Here is a 24,893-nt window from a genome sequence, read left to right as displayed (position 1 = left end):
TCAGGTTGGGTACTTACCGCTTTACTCTCGCGGTTTCTCGGCGCTTGGCAACCACGCCAGTAGTAACGTTCTCTGACCAATCAGAACTCGTTATGCATAAGCGCTGACCAATCACAATCGAGAGATTTTTTTGCACCCGAATTTAAAAGCACAGTGGTTTCTGTTTAGCTACAGACAAACCACCAGAAGAGAGGACGTGGAGAGTGGACTTATGTTTTATTTTGGAAACATAATTTATAACATCAGCTGTGTCAATATAAGAGGCGAAAGTGCGAGTGTAAAATTTTGTGGTTCGCAGCGCAGTTTGTGTTGCTAATATCAAGATGCCGTCTCGAGTTGGTGATTACGAGGTGCTGCACACCATTGGTTCTGGTTCGTATGGAAAATGCCAGAAAATAAGACGAAAATCTGATGGCAAAGTGAGTAACTATTGGTTGTTTTAACGCACAAAGTCACTGCTCATAAAATATTGGCCAGTGCTGCTGTCGCTAACACACGATATTATTTCCGGTTTCATACACCTTATCATACAAGTGTCTGGTATTTGTTGCTTTACTAGTTATGTTCGTGTATTTACACACGATAGTAGTTTTTTTTTAAATCCTGAAAATTCAAATATACACACAATAGAAGGTAAAAAATACTGAAAACTAAAATACCGAGCGATACTTGAGGTCTAAAATGACTGTTGTGAGAGGATCACGTGAACCAGGAAGTCAGCACGTTCCTATTTTTCATATATATTGTGCTTCAATTTTGCCATATGTCTTAACCAAATATCTGTCATCGTGTAAAAAAGGTGCTGGTGTGGAAGCAGTTGGACTATGGCACAATGGCTGAGAGTGAGAAGCAGATGTTGGTGTCGGAGGTCAACCTCCTAAGGGAGCTGAAGCATCCCAACATTGTAAGATACTACGACCGCATCATCGACCGCACCAACACCACCCTGTACATCGTCATGGAGTACTGCCAGGGTGGAGACCTGGCCAGCCTCATCGCCCGGTGCATCAGGGAAAGGTGACCACCATACAGTATACTTTCTATAGGTTAGCTACAACTTCTCGTCTCCATTGTCATCTTTGTGAAGGTACCAAAGTGCCTTATGTCTATAATGTGATGAAAATGGATTGCATGACTTGGCAGAGGCACTGTTCATTCAGTATCCCTAATTGTCCCAATTAATTAAGGAAATTTAGTCAAATGTCCATCCCTAAAATATATTGTATTTCCTCAAAGAGTGTGTTCACCCAACTGCAAAGAATACCAGGCATTTATTCCATTAAGGTTTATTGGCTTGAAGAGGCCTTTTATTTGTACAATTCTATTTTTGTAATAACATTATCAACCAGCAGAGACACTGCTGATTAATGAAAGAAGTACAAGCGTAAATTTAAACAAAAAATGTTCATTACAAATATTTCCTAATATAGGAGCCTGTGGAGTTTATTTACTCAACTATTAGTAGAGAGTATTAAGCATTCATTTTAGGTAAAGTGTTAAGGCCCTAATTTTTATAAATTTATTTTTTTGAATTTTCTAATATATATTTTTGATTTTTGCACAAATTTTATTTAATAAAATATAATATACATAAAACATATAATATTATTATTATATGAAACCCATCAGTATATTGTGACATTTAACCAGAATCATTAAATACATGATATCACATTGTAAAACCACGGTACTAAATTTGTAAGGAAGATTGAAAATAGGCGTTTTTATTCAAGGTACGGCGTCTATGAGTGTCGGTTGTTATTTTAGGAAATACAGCATTAGGCAAAACAAAACAAAATACATTTCCTCAAATGATACTGTATGTATGATGATGTATTCACTTCAGTTAGTCTTGGTGCCGTTTTTAAAAACACTTTTTTTTTGTTTTGTTTTGTTTGCTCAGACATTATTTGGAGGAGACGTTCATCCTGCGTGTCATGGCCCAGCTGATGTTGGCATTAAAGGAGTGCCACAAGCGCAGTGACGGCAGGCCCACCGTCCTCCATCGGGACCTGAAACCGGCCAACATCTTCCTGGACGTCAAGCAGAACGTGAAACTGGGCGACTTTGGCCTGGCCCGGATCCTCAACCACGACACCAGCTTTGCGAAGACGTTCGTCGGGACGCCCTACTACATGTCTCCTGTGGGTTTTCTCGCGCGTTTGGCAACAACTTGCGAATGGCGGCTATCTGTTTACGCTCCGTTTTGTCTTCCAGGAACAAATGAACCAGATGTCGTACAATGAAAAGTCTGACATCTGGTCTCTGGGCTGTTTGCTGTATGAGCTGTGCGCACTGTCGTAAGTTCTTCTGTCCTACTTGAGCTGTTAGTATAACATATGTAACAGTATTGTATGTGATACAGTACTCTACTCTGCAGGCCACCTTTTACTGCCTGTAACCAAAAAGAGCTTGCAGTGAAGATCCGAGAAGGAAAGTTCTCCAGAATCCCATTTCGATACTCTGAAGAATTAAACACCCTGCTCAAGAGAATGCTCAACTTGAAGGTTTGAAATTGTTGTTTTTCCATAAACCTAGTTTAAAAACTCATGGTGTGTTGTTGCTGTAATCTCCAGGACTACCTGAGGCCATCTGTGGAGTCCATCCTCCAGAGCAGCCTGCTGACAGAAGCAGTCAGTAAAGAACAGAGCAAGCAGCACCAGCGGGGAAAGTCAGCAGACTCTGACTGTCCTCCTGAAAAGCCTGCAGAAGCGTTGTCACCTCCCGCCCATGCAGCAGCGGAGCTCAGGCTCAGAGAGCAGGCACTCAAAGAGCGAGAAAAGGCGCTGAAAGAACGCGAGGAGATGCTGGAGAGTGAGTGTGAACCCATCTCTGGGTTTTGTGTTGAGCCACCAGTCGCAGTTTAACTCCGCAGCAAAGTTTTGCATGTTGGCCTCACAGTCAGTTCTCCACTTGGGCATCTGTGTGTGGAGTTTGCCTGTTCTCCCCGTGCGTGTGGGTTTAAAAAAAAAATGTGATTGGCAGGTGGCCAGTCCAGCCTGTACCCCACCTCTTGCCCGAAGTCAGCTGGGATAGACTTTTTCTCGCCCGTGACCCCAATGAGGCCAGGCGGTATAGAAAATGCATAAGTGATATTATTTAAACGCTATTAACTAACCAGTTTCCGCTTCCTGTTCTACGGCTATCGTCACATTTTTCCTCAAATGTACACAAACACAAAAGCCAAACACATACCGGTCAAAAGTTTCAGAACACCCCAATTTTTCCAGTTATTTATTGCAGTACAAGTCGTTCAAGTCCAGTGAATAGGTTGAAATGATTTAAAGACAAGCGGTGAACTGCCAGCGGAAAAAAAAAAAAGAAAAGAAAAGCAAAAGATAAGGTTACCCGAAACTGAAAAATAATGTATAGTTCAGAATTACAAAAAAAGGCCTTTTTCAGGGACCACAAAATGGGTCAACAATGTGAAGCTGTTCTGCAAAAAGGGAGGTTGATCAGGCCATCTGGTGCTGCTCCAATGTTTCTGGAGTACTTAGTCCCTCCTCTGGCTGCATAAAAGCAGTGTTTGGCGCACACTGTGGCACTATACCCTCGTGAGCATCGGTCGTACGACAGTATTGTACTGCAGAAAGTTATGTGTTGCTACAAAAATGGCGAGAAAAAGGCAATTAACAATGGAAGACAGGCAGACCGTCTTAACATTTAAAAATTTATTTAAATTTATTTATCTCCAAGGCAAAAGTGTCCTAATAAGCGTAATCCCTTAAAAATAAAAATAAAAAGCAAAATGGGAGCGTTAAGAAAGATAATAAATAAATACGTAACGGGTCACTTCAATTTCAATAATACATAATATAATAATAATAATAATAATAATAATACATAATAAGGATAATAAGTCCAGTCCTGTGTGTGTCTGCTCATTCTATCAGTGGAGCAGGGCAGTGATAGTAATCTGCCACTGGAACTGCTCTTCTGTCAGGAGACTGGGGTGTTCTAAAACTTTTGACTGGTAGTGTGTTTTCCAAAAATGGACTATGTTCAACTTATGTTCCACTAAATTTGAGATGATGTACTTTCAGTTTTTGTTCAATTGCTGTTGTCTTTTTTGTTTTGTTTTGTTTTGTTTTCAGGAAGAGAGCATGAGATGTGTGTCCGTGAACGACTGGCAGATGAGAAACTATTGAGGTATTTTCTTTTCAAGGACAAAAAAAAAAAAAAAATGCACTGATGTTCATACACAAAGGTTGAATAGAAGGCAACTAAAGTATTACTTCACCTTCTTAAAAAAAAAAAAAAAACATGTTCTTTGGATTTTAATGTGATGTGGATGACTCGGAATGTTTTGTTTCAGGGCAGAGAGTTTACTGAGAAATTTCCATCTGCAACACAAGCGGGAGCAGACCCCCCATTATGACAAAGACATAGGTATGCACATCACATGAAGACCTTAGGACACATTCCACTGAGTTGCCAATGGGAATTTTACATTTAAGTTATTTTTTTATGATGTCAATAAAGATTTTACCATATGAAACAGCTTTTTCCTCAATATTAAACACAATGTGCTTGCTGAGTCTTGTTAATTTTTATATTAAATATTTTTTTACTCTTAGGCGTGTGGGAGATTTGCTTACCTGGCAAGAAGAAGGTCCACTTTGCTGGGGCTAGCAAGGAGAACCATCGGCCTGATCGCTCTCTGAGTGTGGTGCCACATGAGGACATTATCAGTCGACATGCTCAAATCCTAAACGAAGTGGAGAGAGCCTGCAAGCTCCTTGGTTTCCGCATCTGACAGCTGTGTCGTCACGCCATGAAAATATTAGCTAAGTGTTGGATCACTGTGTGTAAATTAAGTTCTGTGTGTGTGTGTGTGTTATTTATAAGTTATTGCCAATGATAAGCTGTAGATACAAGGTAGACAGCAGTTTGATTGTAGGGAATCTAAAGGTGAAATGTGCATTGAATTCAAGAAGTACCGACATCGGCCACAAGGAGGCATTAATTTACCACAATTACATTAAATACCTGTATCCGCCACAAGGGAATACCAGTGTACCACAACTGTCAGCATCATGAACAAGCTATTATTTTGTAATTATTTGGAATTAAAAATGTTCAAAACGGCTGTCTCATTAAAAAATAACTCCCTGTTTCGTGGATGCGACATAACATTTGGGGAAAATATGTTTGAAAGTAACTAAATCAGCGATCCCTTCACATCACCACTTCGACTGAGGTGACGTCATGCATTCGCGAGTTATTGGGTTCATTCTTACATTTTTGTACTCTTGATACTTGTCACTCCCCTTGGTGATGATTATGTTGAATAAAAACAAAAATAGCTGTATGCGTGACGAAACAATTATTACACAAAGAACACAAGCATTACATAACCTGTACATTAAAGAGTCAACGTTAAGTCGACTTTTGGCAGCGTTTGCTGTAATGTTAATGATAGTTTACATAACATGTATTTTTTACAAACATGGCCGCCGCAAGACTTGTAAAAATAATATATATACATCTTAACTGGATATTATGTTCCGAGATTACTTTTATTGAGCGTGCTTAGCAACCCCCGTTGCCGAGCTACTCTGTCCCGCCCACTCAGTGAGCGGCGACATCTCACCAATCGGCTGCGACCTTTTGTTCTCTCGTCCAATAGTAATGAGAGCGGGGCGTGCATTTTTCCGTCAGTGTTCCGTGTGGAAAGTTTGCCGGTTCGGGTGCAAAGTTTCAGCCGTCTGCAAAGTGGAGCTGGGCGGACGACGGACCGTGTGTTTGGCGAGCACCGTGAGCTTTGTCAAACGGCTGGTTTACTGTCGGATTTTCGTTGTCTTCCAGCCGACTGCCCGTGCTGTTACCGGGTAACAGTCGTGTGCAAAGACTCGCGTATTGTCTCAGGGACGTTAGCTTGTGGAGTTGAGTTTAGCTAGCTAGCTAGCTAAGTGCTAGCGGGTCTTTCCTGCTTATAACGTCAACATTTGAATCAGCCCAAGAGAAACATCATGGCTTGTGAGCCCAATCGCGCCCGACTGCTTTGCATGCTTTCGTTGACTTTTTCCTTCTTCGTTGTGGAGGTGGTAGTCAGCCGGATGACCTCATCCCTCTCGATGCTGTCCGACTCCTTTCATATGTTGTCGGACGTCATGGCGCTGGTTGTGGCTTTGGTAGCGGTGAGATTCGCCGAGAAGACCCAAGCCACCAATAAAAACACCTTCGGCTGGATCCGGGCTGAAGTAATGGGGGCTTTGGTCAACGCCGTCTTCCTCACGGCTCTGTGCTTCACCATCGTACTGGAGGCTGTGGAGCGCTTCACCAACGCCCACGAGATAGAGAAACCGCAGGTGCTCGCCGGCGTGGGATTTGCGGGGCTGCTGGTCAACCTGCTCGGACTTTGCTTGTTCCACGGACACGCCGGTGGGGGGCACGGACACTCGCACGGGAAGAAGAAAGGTAAAGGTGGGAAGTCTGACCGAGCTGGTAATGGGACTTCAGGAGAGACCAACAATTTGGTGGGCAACCACAGTAGTTCGGGAGATGCCTCTCAAACAGCCGGTGAGTAATATACTTTACATTGCATTAGGACAGTTGTTATAAGAGGGGTTTTCAAAGTTCAATGGAGGTGCAGCAGCTTGACAAAAATAAAGATAAAATGAATTGATACTTTGTTCCCACAGTGAGCAAGTCACCAGTATTATAAACCTGCTCCAAACCGCAAATGCATCTCAATAAAGTAGAATACCACTGAAAAGTTTGTTTAATTCAGTAGTTCAATTCCAAAGTGAAACTCCTCAGGTCTATAGATTCACCACACACAGAGTGAAATGACAAGAAAGAACCCAAATTCGTGACCTCATAAAATGTGAAAAATGTAAAAAAAAAATCTGAATATTTAAAAATACGGGTTCGCCCTCTTATCAGCAAATGAACTGCAACAACTTCCAGAGCATTTAAATTGTCTCGTAATCTAGATGGACCTCCTGAATTCAAGTACATTTTGGCAATATTCCAAATGATTGAAATTCACCTGTACTGCCTGACACAGATTTTATAAGATTTAATGCAGAAATTAGAGTATTATAAGAACATAGTGGAAATCAATTCATCTGCAGCAAATATGGCAAAAGTACAACCCAATTCCGCAGCAAAGAAGTTGGCCCAAAGTGATTAATTGTCTGGCGCGGTGTAGTCTCGTATAATCGCAAAAAAAGTAGAGACTGACTCAACAGCGCCTCTGCTGGTCACAGCCAATAACTGCTTCAAGACGCAATTAACTAAGGTTCAATTTCACACAATTTTCTTTGTCGTCGTAAATTTTTTTTAATTTTTTGACTTAATTTGCATACAATCAAGAAAAAAAATTGTAAATGTTTTTTTTTTTTTTTACAACATTTTTTCTTGTGATATTCTGACTTTGTTCTCATAAAATTACCACTTGTGATTTTATTGTGGTAAAATAGGATTTATTTTCCATTCATATGTCTTTTTTTTTTTAATTTTCCTTAAATACCGTAGTACTCTACTCTTGCAAAATTAACTTTCTTTTTTTTATTATTTGTAAGATACCAATCACAGCTTGGTCCACACTTTCTCCACAGTCAGCAGTCCATGTTGCATAACAGTACCATCTGAGTCAGTGCTTTCTTGTCCCTTTGCTTCCCCACTCTGTGCTCACGTGAAACCAAATGTCTAAATATGCATGTTTGAGGGTGTCATTCTCGCTTGCCTGGGCCCTTGAGGGTTAAAGCCGTTCCCAGCTTTCTTTCTTCACACACACACACACACACACACTGCTAGGCCTTGACATTTCCAATAAATGGAGACTGGCTTTGCACCCCTCCTCCATGTCCCGCTGGCTGTTACTGAACCATACATCAGTGTAATTGTGGAGTCCAGCCACACCATTATCCAGCTGATGAACGATCCAGCATTGAGGCGGCAGCTTCTTGTTAGGCTGCTGTGCCGTCACACACCCGCATCAATGATTACATTAGGCCTAATATATAATTCAGGGTGAGGTGGCCGGGAGTTTGTTTAATAATCCACAGAGGCTGACACCTCAATTGTTAATTAATTGCATCAACATGTAATTTCTTTACAGTAATTACTTTCTTCAGTGTTAAAGGAAAACTGCACTTTGTTCGTCCACGATACTTTATGTGAGACATGAACACATCCGTCTTTCTCTTTTCTGTGCGTTCTAGATATAAAAACAGATAAAAAGAAAAAAAAAGACAGCTCATACTGCGCATAACGGGAACCACTTATTCCGCCTATAAAGCCTTCTGAAAAAAACTCCAAAAAGTGCCAACAACGCTCCATTTACATACAATGTGATGTGCATATTAACCAAGCTACAGCAACATTGTTGTTATTATTAACATTCTTATGCCGATCGAACTGCGTTACTGGTACATTGACACTTAGCCATATTACACTAGCTAGCTAATAGCCGGCTAACGACTAGCTTCACTACACACTCGCCCGCTGGGTGACAACGCCGCGCTCACAACGCCTCAGACCGCCAAAAAGGTAAGGCTACATATTGAACCTGCTGCCACAGATGCTGTATTTTTATTTTTGAGTTTGGAAAAGTTAACGGCAGGTTAGGCGCTTGTTTCTATGTTGCTATGTGAAATCAATGCGCCCAGGAAGGAAGCTCCAGTAATGCCGAAAAGGACCAAAATACGGCAAAATAGTGTAAGTATTACACGTTATCATGGATGTACCTGTTACTGCATGGTTACATGTATATAAAACCAGAAAACCTCATTACATGCAGCAATGAGTTTTTATCTGTTTTTAGATCTTTAAAACGCACAGAAAAGAGAAAGACGGGTGTTCATGTCTCACAAAAGGATTGTGAATGAAGCGCAAAATTCCCCAAAAAGTGTACCGGTAGTTTTCCTTCCAAGTTAATACTTGCGGTCCCTTAAAAACACACTTTTTACCCTTAGGTCCCAAAACGGTCCTCCTCGTAAAAGTGGAATGAAACTGTAAACTTGCTTGCCCTTTATTTTGAAGCTCTGGGCTAACATCTTTTCGACAAGCATTATATTATTTATATCAACATTATATCTATATGTGGTATTTTTCATCTTCATTCTCATAAAAATATTCCGTCTTTATTCACATACAGTATATAGATAACTTCTAATAGAACTTTTGGGGGGGGGGTACAATTTCAATATTTTATACTTTTTTGTACAAAAAGTGGAACATTTTCTTCTCATAATCATATTTTATGTGCATTTTTATTCTTGTACAAAATAGAATTTTTGGGCGGTAAAATGTCAGCCTTTTTTCTCGTAATATTTTATGCATGACAGCTTTTTTCGTGTCAAAACTTTTCTTCTCACAACATTCCAACTTTTTGTACAATTTTATTCTACACTGTACATAATAGAATTTTAGTGTGTAAATTTTCAACTTTCATATTCCGATTTCATGTACAGCTTTATTCTTGTTGTACAAAGAACAACCTCTTTCTCATAACATTCTAATTGGATGTGTAACTCTATTCTTCTACATGACAGAATTGTTTTGGTAACATTTGGTCTTGGGCCCATTCCATCTCAAATCAACCAATGGGCGGAACCACACCCCCTCAGATTTTGCTCTTATTGGCATAAATAGTCTGTATACCATACAACCCAAGAATCAAAAAGAATTTCTGCACGGTGAACAGAGCAGAGCTAGGGGAGGGCAGACCTGCCTGGGCATGCCCATATAAGGAAGTCCAGCTTGCATTGACGTCACTGGAACTTGGTGTTAAAAAAACACAGCGTGCAGAGCCGTCCAAAACTGCTTTCAGGTCTCACGTCCAAATGCGCAAACCTCATGATCTGACACGTTTAACACTAGAATACAACATTTAACAACATTTATAGGTCAGAAACGAGGAAACACATAACAGGTCACCTTTAAGGTTTAACCAAAGAACTTCAGGCAGGTTTCCAGTGACTAGAAAAAGACCACAGCAATGTCTCTGGTCTGATTTCATATCCAAGGTATTCTTAGATCTGCAACAATGAATTGATGAATCTAACAGTAATTGATTATCCAATCAAACAACACTTGTGCTATTCGCTTAATTGTTTTTGATATCGAAATGTAAATATCCTCTGATTTCAGCCTCTCCGATGTGAATATATATTTTTTAAATGTCCTTCGTCATCCACGAAAGCAGACCTGTTATCGTTGTGTTTTAGGCAAAACAAAATATTCACATACATCAGCTCTGACTTTGGAAAACAGTGATTGGCATTTTTGCCTCTTGTCTGATATGTTGCATATGTTGTGTTGGCTTTGTATTGATGTGGTCCGTCGACACAAAAACCTTAGAAAATAATGGTTAGCTGCTGCCCTACTCCTTGTGAGTAAAAATTCTCATAATATTCAGATTTGTCATAATATTTCAATGTAATTCTTTTCATTAGATTTTTATTGTAATATTTCCATGACATGTTCCTAGTTTCCTAGTAGTTTTATGTGTTGTCCAATACCATGCATTAAAGTCTTATGTTGTCACGGTCTGATGAAGTGTGTTTATTGTCAGATCTCAGCTGTAGAAGCAACACAGAGGTGCAGATCAATGGCGGCACCCTCTACGAGGAGCTGGACCACGACCACAACTCGTCCTCGCAGCTCAACATGCGCGGCGTCTTCCTCCACGTTCTGGGCGACGCCCTGGGCTCTGTCATCGTCGTGATCAACGCCTTAATTTTCATCTTTGTGTGGCAGCCCTGCGAGAAGGACGACCTCCTGTGCGTCAACCCGTGCATCCAAAGCCACGTCTCAAGCCACAACCAAACACAGGAGGATGACAAAATCCACAAGGTAGCGGGTCCCTGCTGGGTGCTCTACCTGGACCCCACGCTCTGCCTCATCATGGTGTGCATCCTCCTGTACACCACGTACCCGCTGCTCAAGGAGTCAGCGCTCATCCTGCTGCAGACTGTCCCCAAGCAGATCAACATCCACCGCCTCAACGAGCGCCTCCTCTGCCTGGACGGCGTCCTGGCCATCCACGAGCTGCACGTCTGGCAGCTGGCGGGCAGCCGCATCATCGCCACGGCTCACATCAAGTGCCACGACCCCACGTCCTACATGGAGGTGGCCAAACGCATCAAGGACTTCTTCCACAACGAGGGCATCCACGCCACCACCATCCAGCCCGAGTTCGTCACCTTCAGCTCGGAGTCCCAGGACTCCCTGTGCGAGCTCTCCTGCCGGACTCAGTGCGCCCCCAAGCTGTGCTGCGGCTCCGCCGACAAGCAGAACCCCACATCCGAGAGTAAGGTCCCCGGCGACGTCAGGGTGACCATCTCCTCGGCTCTGGAGCCTGCCGAGACCCCGGAGCTATCCGCCGCGGTTCCTCTGGTGCAGCCGCAAGCCAGCGTGGCTCAAGAGGTAGAGTCATCTCTGTGAGATAACGCTGGAATAACTCTTGTTTGCACATTGTCAATACTGGAAAAATGGCGCCAGCATAAGCACCAAACAAACATCACCCCCCTCCTCCCACCATGCTACTGCAGTCTTCATGCATTTTGCTGTCTTCTATCCATTGTCTGTGGTGGCATGCTGTCCCATGCTGATGCTGTGCCAAAGCTTCTCACTTCAGGACCCGATGGACCACGGCCTTGCATCTCATCACACGTCACACGCTTATGTTAGCCTGTGGACCTTTTTATGGCTTTTCTCACCTAACCCTGAAAAATATATTGTATAATTTAAGTATTTAAGTTATTAGAGATTTCTCTTTAGACGTTGCTTCTATTTGCTCAAGCCCACCCATCTATGCTGGTTTTACCTGGCCTTGACCTGCCTCCTTTTTTTTTTTTAAATCATAAGCTGGATAAACACCTTTTCTTAACTTAGCCTGCCCTGTGCCGTATTGTAGGTTCATTCACCATCTCATGCATCGTATCAAGCCCTCTGGCCATGACCGACGAGTTAAAAAGAAACGTGAATGTGAGCAGCACCACGCTGCATCCCAACATGGCAGAACCAAGCTTACAAACCACTATGTCACTATCATATACTCGCTGAGTGAACTAAGTCCTTTTATAGTGGCCTTGAAACTCCCTCCAACTCTCCCCCATCATTATCACCATCATGTTTGTCATGCAACAAGGTGCAATTCCCAATTCCACTCCTGGTTGAATATGTATGCAATGTAAACGATATGTGCTGGGAAATGTATTTTTGAGGTGTTCCTTCATTTTATAATGTCTCTTCTACTCTTGTTTGGGCACATTTACTGTGTTATGTAAGAAAACAACTTTTTTTTGTATTTTAGATATGAAACGTCAGCTGATGTTCTTTTTGGATATGTGTATGCTGTCCAATGTGTCTTTGTGAGAGAAAAAATATATGGCTGTTTTGGTACAGTTGATGCACCCAAATGTTGTCTCTTGCTCTTCTTTATGTACTTGATTAAAAAATAAATGTTAAATTCATGTGCAATCTAAATATCAATCTCTTGCCAGCAACGTCAGACAGTGAGTACACACGTTTCAACAGGTAGTTTTAGTTTTTACTATACGATTAACATGGATATACTTTAGAGTAGGAATGCTCCCCGTAGATCGGCCGATTTCCGTAACAAACACGTAATCGGCATGTGCTGCTAAATCCGATCACAAAAACCGATCGCCGTGTGGAGGCCACATGCCAACTCATGCCATGACAAGACGACGTGAATGTCCGTATGTGCTGTGTCACGCAGGGTTGCCAACACCCGGATTGAGCCGACAAGGAACGCACTTTGTCCCGTGTTGCCGCGAGAACCAACACTAGTCTGTAAAACCTCAATGGTTTCAGTTTGACAGCATGACACAGGCTACGCCAATCGATGCCAGTGTGTTTGATCAGTGTCTTCCATCTTTCTCTACACGTTTTGCCTAGCTGTTTTAGCTAACTAGCCTGCTAGCTAGAATGGTCCGCCTAGCTTCTCGTGTGACTTTTTCTGCCACAGTGACAATTTGTTTTTAAAACAAACAAACAATGCGGTTAGTTTGGAGCTCGTTTTTCTCCCAAGGGAAGTGGATATTACGTCTATCGGGTACGTACTAACTTTTCAAGTGTCTATCGGCGTCATTATACTGTATGTCTTGTCCTCCAAACACTACTTGTGTTGTTTTGTGAACGTTACCTTTTGGCTGGATCTGTCTAATGGCGGCCCTGGCCAATAGCATTTATAAATAAATTGAAGAATGTACAGTTAATCCATGTGATCGGTATCGGTATTGGCTGATCAAATTGGCAGCATAAAACCCTTTAGAGTAGCCAGTGTACAGCTTCTGTAGCAGTATAGACGTATGATCCACTGAAAATGTTGTCTTCACAAGAGTGCGCACACCTCGCAGTGAAGAATGTCACCCCCATTAAACCGCAGCTCCCCAGTACTGGCGTCAGTCGTGCAGTGCCACATCATGGTATGTTGCCTTTTGTACAAGTAATACTGCTCCTGGGCGTTTTATGTAAGCCTCTCTCCCTTTTGGGTGGGGGATTCTTTGTTCAGCAGACACATGCTGACTACAGTTTGCTCATTTATACAGTAGTTCCCACCAGTCTTTCGTCAACTGCAGAGAGCGCCAGGCACAGATTGAAGACGAGGTGTTTATTATCTGCCGGGCCTTATTTCTACACATGTATTTCTATAATGGTTAAAATTGTTGCCACAAAGAAATGTTACGATGGACACTATACACACTATGCATGGACACTATACAGCAGGGGGGTCCAAATGGAAAAATCAAAGCATTTTCCATTTCTTTAAAACCAACCCATGTACTGTAGATATGCCGATATCTCAGCACGCCATTATTGACTAGACAGCTGCGTGTGTTGACTTCTACGGTATTGTCCATTGAAAAGATATACTTTAATATAAATGCTTGCTGAAATGTGCTTTTTAAAAAGGTTTTTAAGGTTAAAAGAAGCACACAGAAGCTGTTTTTATTTAAGATTCGGTGCATTTATTCTTCTACACTGACGCCGACAACAGCTGCAACAATTGTTTAGCAGCTGGGAGCGACACAAAAGTTGCTGTAGCTTTCAAAAATAAAAGCGAGTCACACACGATGCCACGTTTACAGTTGAGCGCTGCACTTTGTTTCGCTTCAATGCATCCTGTGTAGCGGGGGTGTTCAAAGTGCGGCCCCGGCGCTGTTTCCTTTTTATTGGCCCTGGGCACATTCTTAAAGCACAATTAAACAAAATCTAAAAAAAAAAAAACAACAGGAAAAATAGAAAGAAAGCAGTAATTGTACAAAAATAAAGACATCATTTTAGGAGAATAAAGTCATAATATTAAGAGAAAATGTAGCGTAAAGTTGAAATACTAAAGACTAAGAATGTGTTTATTTTTTCATAATATGAAAAACAACAGAATAAAGGTGCAATTTTAGGAAGTACAAATAAGGCCTGGCAGATAACGAACACCTCGTCTTCAATCTGTGCCTGGCACTCTCTGCAGTTGACGAAAGACTGGTGGGAACTACTGTATAAATAAGCAAACTGTAGTCAGCATGTGTCTGCAGTGACAAAGAATCCCCCACCCAAAGGGGGGAGAGGCTTACATAAAAGGCCCAGGAGCAGTATTACAAAAGGCAACATACACACGGGGCTTTACCCAGAATTCTTCTGGTGCTGCTGGGCACCACAAACAGAACATTGCTTTGTGTGTGACAGGGGTCCATTGCAGAAAGAAGTCGAGCTTATCCTCTCTATCGATGTACCCCGGGACTGGGAACATCCAGGGTGTATTCCCCAAAGTGTGGAAACCCTGACATGACGGGAAGTCTGGGTTTTCCGTTCCAAAAAGGAGAGGTAAGTCAAACTCTTGAGTGTGTTACCGAGTTGGTAACTAAACGCTTCTCTGCCAAGGGGAGCGTCCTATACAGTAGAGGCCGTGCAGAAAGTGTAGCCAAAGCCACATACAGGTATAGTACAGCAGGGGTGTCCAAACTTCTTCCAGCGAGGGCCACATGGTGAAAATGAAAGCATGCAAGGGCAACTTTGATGTTTGGTAAAGTAACACATGTACTTGTAGATATGCTAAGAAGTTATACAGCACATACTGTATTTCAAGGTAGGTGCTCTTTGCCCTCTTTTTACCATTTTTGCTGTAGTTAAAAACCCCAAAATTAAAATACTTCTTAACTTTCTCCTTAAATAATCTTTTTAGATTGTTTTCTCCTCATATTATGACTTTATTCCAGTGATATTTTCACTTTATTCCCATAATGTTGTCACTTTTTAATTTCCCAAAAATGGCAAGTTCATTTTGTTCCGTTTGTTTCCCACAATATTCCGACTTTTAAAAAATAATGTGTTTTTCCTTTGATATTTCAATTGTATGCTATTGTTTTTGCTCATAATAATAAGAGTTTATTCTCGTACAATTGTGACTTTTTTCTCTTTCGAGTGCTACTTTTTCACTTTATTCTCGTAAAATTACAGCTGCTTCTTTTCATTTCATCCTTTCTTCTTGTACATTTTTCGTCTCTTAATTATGAAATTATTCCCACAATAATTTGATTTTATTTCCCTAACATTGTAACTTTTTCCACAACCTAATTTTCCAAAAATTCCAACTTTTATCGTAATATTACAACTTAAAAATGTCTTTAGTCTTTAATATTTCGACTTTATGCCACAAAAAAGTTATTTTTCCTGATAATATTATTCCATTATTCTCGTAAAATCATGACTTTTTCTCGTTAGGTTATAACTTTTTTACTGCTGACTTGACCATTTTTGCTGTTGTTGGTGTTTTTTTTTGGTTTCTTGTTCAATTATGTTTTTAGAATGTGCCGGGGGCCAACAAAAAAACAGCCACGGGCCGAAACTGGCCCCCGGGCCGCATTTTGAACACCTCTGACATACGGTATTACGATAAACAAAACACGTGAATGTTAAAAAAAATTTCACTAGTCAAAAAAGACCTTGATTTCATTTTTTATCATATTTAAAAAGAAATAAAAGTACATTATTTGTTTTTTTCATTATTCATTTGAAAAGACATTTAAAATATAAAACATAATAGAATCTAAAATTGTAAATACAACTAAAATCGGAGCTATATTACTGGAAATAATCCAAATAATCTGCCAGCAAGAGCTGAATGCAGAATGTTGACCTTATTTGAAGAAGCGTATCTCAGATTTAACCAGCGCTGAAGATGTTGGTGGATGTGGAGGTCCTGGGCTAGTGTGGCCTCCAGTTGTGAGGCCGTGTGGATGTACCGCCAAATTCTCTGTAACGCCTTTGGAAACAGCTCATGGTCGAGAAATGAACATTCACTTCATGGAAAACATCTCTGGTGGACATTCCTGCAGTCAGCATGCCTGTTGCATGCGGCATCAACACTTGTAGGCAGCAACCTTTGTGGGCAAAAACGCTGAACAGGCTCCACTTTGATTGAACTAACATAGATCAGCTGTTGTGGGGCCCCCAACCCTCTCAGGAATGGACCTGTTGGGCGCTCTTGCCCACAGGCCATACATCCTCAAAGCAAACCCTCTGCATTATAGCGACAGGATGTTTGAGTTATGGCTCCAAAAGCAAGATGAGACGTTGAGACGCCACAAGTCAAATATTAACACAAATTCTGAAAATACTTCTATTCAGCAATCCTTAAATCCAGATTTGGGTCCGGTTCCAGTTCAGTATTGGACTTCTCTACAAGACGATAAACTGATCAAGCAATGATGTGACAAAGCACGCTGTGACATTGCAAGAATGACAAAAATTGGACATTTTTTCCAAGACAAAATATGTTTATTATTATTACTGCTAACATTACTTTTGAGTAATTCTCTTATTTTTGCTGGTTCATTCCCCATGTTTCTGACCAAACAATCAGAAACAGGCTCCATGAAGGTGGCCTGAGGGTCCGACGTCCTGTAGTGGGCCCTGTGCTCACTGCCCAGCACCGTAGAGCTCGACTGGCATTTGCCATAGACCACCAGAATTGGCAACTACACCACTGGTGCCCTGTGCTCTTCCCTGATGAGAGCAAGTTCAACCTGAGCACATGCGACAGACGTGAAAGGGTCTGGAGATGCCGTGGAGAACGTTATGCTGCCTGCAACATCATTCAGCATGACCACTTTGGTGGTGGGTCAGTGATGGTCTGGGGAGGCATATACCTGGAAGGACGCACAGACCTCTACAGGTTAGATAACGGCACCCTGACTGCTATTAGGTATTGGGATAAAATCCTCAGACCCATTGTCAGAACCTACGCTGGTGCAGTGGGACCTGGGTTCCTCCTGGTCCACGACAATGCCCGACCTCATGTGGATAGTGTATGCAGGTAGTTCCTGGAGGATGAAGGAATTGATACTACTGACTGGCCCCCACGTTCACCTGACCTAAACCCAATAGAACACCTCTGGGACATTATGTTTAGGTCCATCCGGCGCCGCCAGGTTGCTCCTCAGACATTGATGCCCTGGTCCAGATCTGGGAGGAGATCCCCCAGGACACCATCCGTAGTCTCATTAGGAGCATGCCCCCACGTTGTCAGGCATGCGTACAAGCACGTGGGGGCCACACAAACGACTGAGAATCATTTTGAGTTGCTACAATGACATTTTAGCCAAATGGACCAGTGTGCTGCATCATTTTTTCACTTTCATTTTTGGGGTGTCTTTGATTTCCCCCCTCTATAGGGTGATCATTTTCATTTCTATCAAATGATGTGGCATCATTTTCTTACTAATACATCACCCACTTATTATCAGGAAACATATTCAACATCATTTTTCCCCCAGTTTAGATCTGATGTGTTTTTGAAGTGTTCCTCTCATTTTTTTGAGCAGTATATATATATATATATATATATATATATGATTATATATGATTAAATAATAATAATATTAATGTAAATATAAATAAATCAATAATAGCAAAATAATATTTTATTATAAGTAAAAGTATCATAAGTATTATGTTATTATGTTACTCTAAAATAATTAAATACATATGTGCAATAATGTATGTATTTAGATTTATATATTCATTTAGTATATATATTTTATTTTATAATAAACAGGAAGGTAATAAAGTGACCAAGTATGCCAAGGCATGGCCAGAATGCCAGATTTTGTCTTTGTCAAATTGTGTCTTTATTTTATGCGTATACATTTTATGTGTTATTATTATTATTAGTGTTAAATGATCATTTCCCTATACAGCATATATGACGTATTTAGTGTTTTTCATTAAGGGCAGCATTTATCACAGCACTTACAAAGCAGCCAATCAGATGATCCATTGATCATTTTGGTCGTCCCTATTCTGCTCACAGCCACTAGGGGGCCCATCGCCGCAATAACCGTGTATTGCTATGATATGCTGTGATGTGTCAACCAGCATTATTAAGTTCTTCCTTTGGTTTGTCAGCTTTGAACGCCCCTGAGTTAGAGGTGAATTTAACTTGGTCAGAAGTGACCTTTCACCCTTCATTGACTGAGTTTGTCGTGCTTAAACACACACACACACACACACACACACACACACACGTAGAGCATTGCTTGGCAGACTTATCAGAACGTCATCTATATATGATATACATAACTCCAATGAGGACAATGAATGCTGTCCTCTCCCACACTACGGAAGACTTTAATCTGACCACACGGCAGCTGGGTGGCCTCCACCGAAGAGTCCGTCAAGAAGAGAGGTTAAGCCTGCTGGAATGTTAACTCCAGCAACCACCAGCATGTTGAAGATGAAGACCCAAAGTACTGCTACCATTTATGGAACACAACCTCAGTCATTGGAGTTGATTTTTATCCCTTTTTTACAATTATTTGTTGAAAAAAATCAATTTTTCCCACTTTAAAATGTTTTATATTGTAATATTTATTTATTATTGAATTGATAATTTAGTATATTATTGCTACAGTAAGGGCATTTTGTCCACTTTTAACATTTTTATTGTATTATTTATAGCCTATATTATTTCACTGTTATTTTATTTTGGCCATTTTTGGTATTTATTGATGTGTTTTATCACCATTTTTTGTATGGCTTTAAAAACATTTGTATCACTATTCTATTGTTCAAATATTATTATTTTTATGTATTTATTTAGCATTTTATTGTTTGTTTAGCATGTTCTATTAATATTTTATTAAATAAACGCTGTAAAAGAGTCTTATGTTGTCATTAGTAGTTGTATTATTTATATATTCTATTATATTGATATTTATTGCATTTCATACAGTATCAGTTTTTGGCTTTTAAGATCTTTATTATTATTGTATTATTTATATATAATGATTCAAATTTGACTGTATTTTCCACTATTGTACTAATTTTGGTGTATATTTATTGCATTTCTTACTGTATTTGATACATTAATTTGGCTTTTATTGTTATTTGATTGAAATTGTACTGTATCATGATTAGGGTTATGTAAACAACCAAATCAAGATTCAAGAGAGTTTTATTGTCATGTGCATAGTAAAACAGCAGTTATACTATGCAGTGAAAATCTTATTCTGTTCATTCTCCCAAGAAAAGAAAGAAAACACAAGAAAGAATAAGAACATAAGAAACATAAACATATATACCAATAAATTAAGCAACAACAACAGAAGAGACATTGTTCAAGCACAGTGTGTGTGCGTGTGTTGCGTGCGGCGTGTGCGAGTGCTTCGTTGAGAAGCCTGATGGCCTGTAGGTAAAAGCTGTTTGCCAGCCTTGTGGTCCTGGACTTCAAACTCCTGTAGCGTCTGCCTGACGGTAGGAGTGTGAATAATGAGTGTTGTGGATGTGTGCTGTCCTTGATGAGGTTGTGTGTTCTGCGTAGGACTCTAGTTTTATAAATGTCTTGCAGTGAGGGGAGGGCTGCCCCAACAATGTTCTGTGGGGTCTTGATCACCCGCTGGAGTGCCTTCCTATCACGTGTTGTACAGTTACCGTACCAAACAGTGATGGAGGCGGTAAGGACACTTTCCATAGTGCATCTGTAGAAGTGAAGTGAAATGACAAGCTTTACCTACAGAACTTTGACCATCTCTTCCACACAAAGAAATGTGAAGCATTTTTAAAGCTTATCAGTACGATAAGATAAACTTAACGGGGAAAGTGTGACAGCATGCATTGGTACTTATTGGGGGTGTCACGAGACGATGCCGATACACGAGCGGGGGTCTACGAGACGGGATTTGAACTTTATTTTTAAGGAAAGTACAATGAAAATGCATTTGTCACAGAACAATTGGCAGCATTTCTGGATATGCCGGCTTTTCAACTGCATTTCTTTTGCGATGCAGCAAAGTACACATTTTGTTTTGTTGTGTTTGTAGTTACTCAGTGAGTATTGTCTCAGTGAGTGTTGACTGTCGGGACCAAAGCTCTGCACCTCCATGTGTACTTTGTCACACATGGGAAAAGTGAGTCGGTGGTTATGTTTTCGATGGGGAAGTTGGTTGCGTAGCCTTTTTGGTACCACCACATTTCACAACAAATTCATGTTGATTCATGATGAGCTCACCTTACTCCTTTGGTCTGAAGCCGGAATATTCCCACACGGGGGCAGTGGAATTATGCTTTGTGATCATCTTTTTCCCTCCTAGCTTCTGCTACGTTACCTTGCATTGCTCCTCTCGAGGCTGCACTCTCCTGCTGTGTGTATGCGGGTGGCCCCGCCTCCCCTCAGAGAGACAGACTGTATGACTGACAAGAAGGCTCACTTTGTTCAAGCCATTGTTTTATGAAGCAAATGCGTCCAGGGGCTGAAAACAAGCTGAGTGAACCCTCTTCATGCCTGTATGGAGGCGAGACAAGAGGAAAACAAACGCGTGTGAACATGGCGATATATCGAGGCCAGCAAAATGATCAAATTCATTTTCATTTATGGTGTGATTTATTCATTTAGTTATTACTGCGAGGCAGTTTTTTTTCTAAACGAGAAATTTTGTCACGTTTTAATCTCGTGACATCCCAGTATTGATACAGCTGTATATATATATATATATATATATATATATATATATATATATATATATATATAGTATAGTATATAGTATATATATACTATATGCATCTACATTTGATACCGCACTGATGGTAGCCTGTTCAACTTACGACGCCTACAGGCCCACACCAAGACCCTAGAGAAACTGATTCGGGAGTTACTCTTTGCTGACGATGCCGCCCTCGTAACCCACACAGAGACTGCCCTGCAACGTGTAACATCTTGCTTCGCAGTGGCATCCCAGCTCTTTGGTCTCGAAGTCAGTCTGAAGAAGACAGAGGTTCTCCATCAGCCCGCCCCCCAGGAAGCGTACTGTCCACCACACATTACAATTGGTGAGACAAATCTGAAGGCAGTCCAACAGTTCACCTACCTGGGATGCATCATCTCCTCCGATGCAAGAATCGACAAAGAGGTGGACAACAGACTGGCAAAGGCAAGCAGTGCTTTCGGCAGACTCCATAGTTGTGTCTGGAACAACAAACACCTGAAGAAAGCCACAAAGATCAGCGTGTACAGAGCTGTGGTACTAACCACCCTCCTTTACGGCTCCGAGTCATGGGTCACTTACAGACACCACCTACGACCCCTGGAACGTTTCCACCAACGGTGTCTCCGTTCCATCCTCAGCATTCACTGGAGTGACTACAGCACAAACACTGAAGTACTTCAACTAGCGGGGATCACCAGTATCGAGGCTATGCAGTTGGAAACGCAGCTACGCTGGGCAGGACACGTCTCCAAAATGGAGGATCACCGCCTACCCAAGATCATCCTCTATGGTGAACTCTCCACTGGGCACCGTGACAGAGGAGGACCAAAGAAGAGGTATAAAGACTCTTTGAAAAAATCCCTGTCTACCTGGCACATCGACCATCGACAGTGGTCAGTCCTAGCTGCTGACCGAGGGGCTTGGCGGCGCGCTGTCCACCAGTCAGTCTCCTCCTTTGAGCGCAACCGTAGGGCTGCCAGTAGGAGAATGAACCGTGCAGTCACAGCACCAGCTCCAGATTCGTCATTCTCCTGCCCCCGCTGTGGCCGAGTGTGCCTGTCACGAATCGGCCTTGTCAGCCACCAGCGCGCCTGTGCTAGACGTGGTCAAGGCCCCTAAAATCTTTGTTCACGAAGCCTAGCCAAGAGACATATGCAGTAAGTACAGTATATACTATATATACTGTAGACATATGCAGTAAGTACTGTATATACTATATATACTGTAGACATATGCAGTAAGTATATACTATATATACCGTAGACATATGCAGTAAGTACTGTATATACTATATATACTGTAGACATATGCAGTAAGTATATACTATATATACCGTAGACATATGCAGTAAGTACTGTATATACTATATATACTGTAGACATATGCAGTAAGTATATACTATATATACTGTAGACATATGCAGTAACTATATACTATATATAGTGTAGACATATGCAGTAAGTATATACTATATATACTGTAGACATATGCAGTAAGTATATACTATATATACTATTGGACTGTAGACATGCAGTAAAGACGGTCCGAGCTGTGAATGAAAGAAAAGTTCACGTTAAAGTGCCACGTCTCCCTCCCAGACTTTGATCAGAGAGTTGAGTGGGTTCAAGCACAGCAGACTCTGTGGGACGACGGTTAATCCTCCTCCTTATGTTAAGCATGTGACCTACACGCACGGTGCAGATAACAAGGTGTCTTTATGTGCATGTGGACAACATTATCGTCATGATGAGCAGCACCACAGCAAAATACACGGGAAAGTTAAATATTGCCAGGATCCGTTGATGCTGATGATCGATGTATGTGATTGGAATCACTGAGGTCAACACCGTGTCTTTTTTTCAAAACAAATGTGAGCTAAATTCCCATTTGATTGCATTTGTCCAGTCTAATCCACTACTAATGGCTGGCATGCTTTTAAACTAATCACACTAGCCCACATTAGAGTGTTTATTCACACGTTTCAACTGTAAATAAAGCTGTTCTGATTACAATGCCCCAATAAATCAACCATTTAGCCACACTGAACAGCTTTAATGAGTGTAACCTTCTAAATGTGATTTGACGTGCTTTTGGGAACACACTTCTCCCCGTGCGGATCCGCTGACCTCAGTGCAAAGCGCTCGGGGGGGCTTTTCTAGTGAAAAGAGCAAACTGGACAAAGGCCAAGAAAAAGTGGATGTCAGCAAATTTGTTTTTTGTTTTCAGCACTCATGTGATTTACCCACAACTTCCTTCCATAGCGTTGGCCAGTGTCATCATTACATAATGAGCAGGGTGGCACTTTTGTCATTTATGGAGTCAGATAAGGCGAAGCTGAAGGCCTCACTCTTTCACTTTCTGCTTTATTTCATTTTATTGTTTACTTTTTGCTTCTTCCGCCTCCTTTTCAGGCATGCTATGCACTTCAAGGTAAACCTGTTCCCATTAGTGTTATTTCGTATCATTATTCTCTCATTCCCCTGAAACCATCTTCTTTTAGTCCTCCCGTGGTGCGGAATGTTTTATTGATATTTTTCTGTTGGGCGCGCCACTTTGTTGTTTATTTGATCGAGTCTGTCGGGTTTGCTTTTACAAGTAAAACAAAAGTTTAGTTTAGCACCCACCCAAGGACACTCCTTCTCCCCTCCCATACACCCCCCACTTAAAACAAGATGACATGGAGAATAGGAGGAAAATAGGCCCCGTCAATCCGCGCACTTCGCTACTTGGTTTGATACTCGATTACTGTCGTTGCGCACTTGCCGGAAATGACGATCACAGTACTGAACTGCAGCTTCTTTGCAATTACTCGACTTAGTCTCCCCCCCTTGTTCCCTGCTTCGTAGCTAAGATAGGGGTGACTGAGGGTGCGTTTGGGGAAATGTTCACTGCAACATCCGGGTACTGGTGACTCACTACTGCATTTTGCCGTACACTCAGAATGCTCAGTGTTATACAAGTAAGCGTGCAAGTGCGCGAATTGTGAAACACAGCCAGAGTTTCCGTCCGACAAAAATGGGAAAACTCTACCCTCTTGCGGTGAGTGTGGGTAATTGCACACAGCTGTCGCTTGCTTCCGCTTGCTTCCGCACACGACGTGGAATATCTGCATTCACACGAGGCTGTGTTTTACAATGCAGTAGACACGTCTGAGCTGTCTGTCAAAAGAGTACCTAGGTGGGCCATAATCAAGTGATTTTTGCACTGATTTGTAAGCATTGGGGACACAAAAAACGATTGTAAAAAATAGCATCATTATACATTTGAAAAATAATACCGTTAAGATGAGGTATGACTCAGTGTGGTTTTATGTTACAGGTGAACTTTAACCTTATCCCCTCAAGGGATCATTTTGATTCCCTATTTTGATCTTGACCTTTGACCTGGTCCTAAAAGCTTTGGCCTGTGGAAAGCTCGAAGAAGGTGAATGTCACTTATTTTTGATTCGTGGGTGCAGCAAAGCAACACATCTGGACTTCGCTCGCTTTTTGGCAGGGCAACAGACACATTTACCAACGCACTAAACATGAATATTAAGCTGAGTGCATACCGTGCACAGTGTATGGTGTCCTGACAGCAGACCTCGGGTCAGCTCTTCATATAATGAAGCACCAGTGCATCCCTGAGAACGGTGCTATTTGAATGCAGGCCAACTGGAGCACTTGGTGCTCAGATCTGCTGGCCGGCTCTCTGAGGGAATCACTTTAGAGGATTAGTGCTGGTCATGTCGGGTTTTTAGGGAAGAGCTCACCTCCCCATCTGTTCCCCTCAAGATGAGATAGACATGTTGTAATAGCGAAAATGAAAGCAACACACGAGGAGGCCGTTGTATCATAAAACAATCATAATCAAGCCCGTGTCGCCTACTTTAGTGCACCATGATACTGGTGGACGAGCCAGGACACCTCTCATGGTGTGTTCGCACTCGTGTAC

At 41.5% G+C, this 24,893-nt stretch overlaps 2 protein-coding genes and 1 long non-coding RNA gene across 3 annotated transcripts; all 3 read left to right on the top strand.

Moving 5' to 3' along the window:
* Nucleotides 1-174: 174 nt before the first annotated feature.
* Nucleotides 175-5,184, top strand: nek2 (NIMA-related kinase 2). Its single transcript, XM_054761975.1, has 9 exons — nt 175-419; nt 800-1,017; nt 1,904-2,144; nt 2,218-2,300; nt 2,381-2,507; nt 2,577-2,814; nt 4,095-4,149; nt 4,316-4,389; nt 4,578-5,184. Exons 1-9 carry the CDS (start codon nt 324-326, stop codon nt 4,754-4,756), a joined length of 1,311 nt encoding a protein of 436 aa, XP_054617950.1. The 5' UTR covers nt 175-323; the 3' UTR covers nt 4,757-5,184.
* A 493-nt stretch (nt 5,185-5,677) lies between these two features.
* slc30a1a (solute carrier family 30 member 1a) lies at nt 5,678-12,392 on the top strand. Its single transcript, XM_054761745.1, has 2 exons — nt 5,678-6,522; nt 10,526-12,392. The coding sequence occupies exons 1-2, from the start codon at nt 5,973-5,975 to the stop codon at nt 11,395-11,397; spliced, it is 1,422 nt and encodes a 473-aa protein (XP_054617720.1). The 5' UTR covers nt 5,678-5,972; the 3' UTR covers nt 11,398-12,392.
* A 300-nt stretch (nt 12,393-12,692) lies between these two features.
* On the top strand, nt 12,693-20,932 carry LOC129172718 (uncharacterized). The gene is made up of 3 exons (XR_008567065.1): nt 12,693-13,033; nt 14,665-14,802; nt 16,841-20,932. It is a non-coding gene; the product is annotated as an uncharacterized LOC129172718 (long non-coding RNA).
* Nucleotides 20,933-24,893: the final 3,961 nt, after the last annotated feature.

This window comes from Dunckerocampus dactyliophorus, chromosome 19 (assembly GCF_027744805.1).
Source record: "Dunckerocampus dactyliophorus isolate RoL2022-P2 chromosome 19, RoL_Ddac_1.1, whole genome shotgun sequence".
NCBI lineage: Eukaryota > Metazoa > Chordata > Actinopteri > Syngnathiformes > Syngnathidae > Dunckerocampus > Dunckerocampus dactyliophorus.
The sequence above is the reverse complement of the archived record's forward strand: the minus strand, read 5'-3'. Positions and strand labels throughout refer to the sequence as shown.

What these genes read in the sequence shown, in the direction of transcription:
- nek2 (XM_054761975.1), top strand. Translation starts at nt 324, where the DNA reads ATGCCGTCTCGAGTTGGTGATTACGAGGTGCTGCACACCATTGGTTCT. An exon ending in GACGAAAATCTGATGGCAAA is followed by an intron (nt 420 to 799) that starts GTGAGTAACTAT and finishes CGTGTAAAAAAG; the next exon opens with GTGCTGGTGTGGAAGCAGTT. An exon ending in AGAGAATGCTCAACTTGAAG is followed by an intron (nt 2,508 to 2,576) that starts GTTTGAAATTGT and finishes TGTAATCTCCAG; the next exon opens with GACTACCTGAGGCCATCTGT.
- slc30a1a (XM_054761745.1), top strand. Translation starts at nt 5,973, where the DNA reads ATGGCTTGTGAGCCCAATCGCGCCCGACTGCTTTGCATGCTTTCGTTG. An exon ending in AGATGCCTCTCAAACAGCCG is followed by an intron (nt 6,523 to 10,525) that starts GTGAGTAATATA and finishes GTTTATTGTCAG; the next exon opens with ATCTCAGCTGTAGAAGCAAC.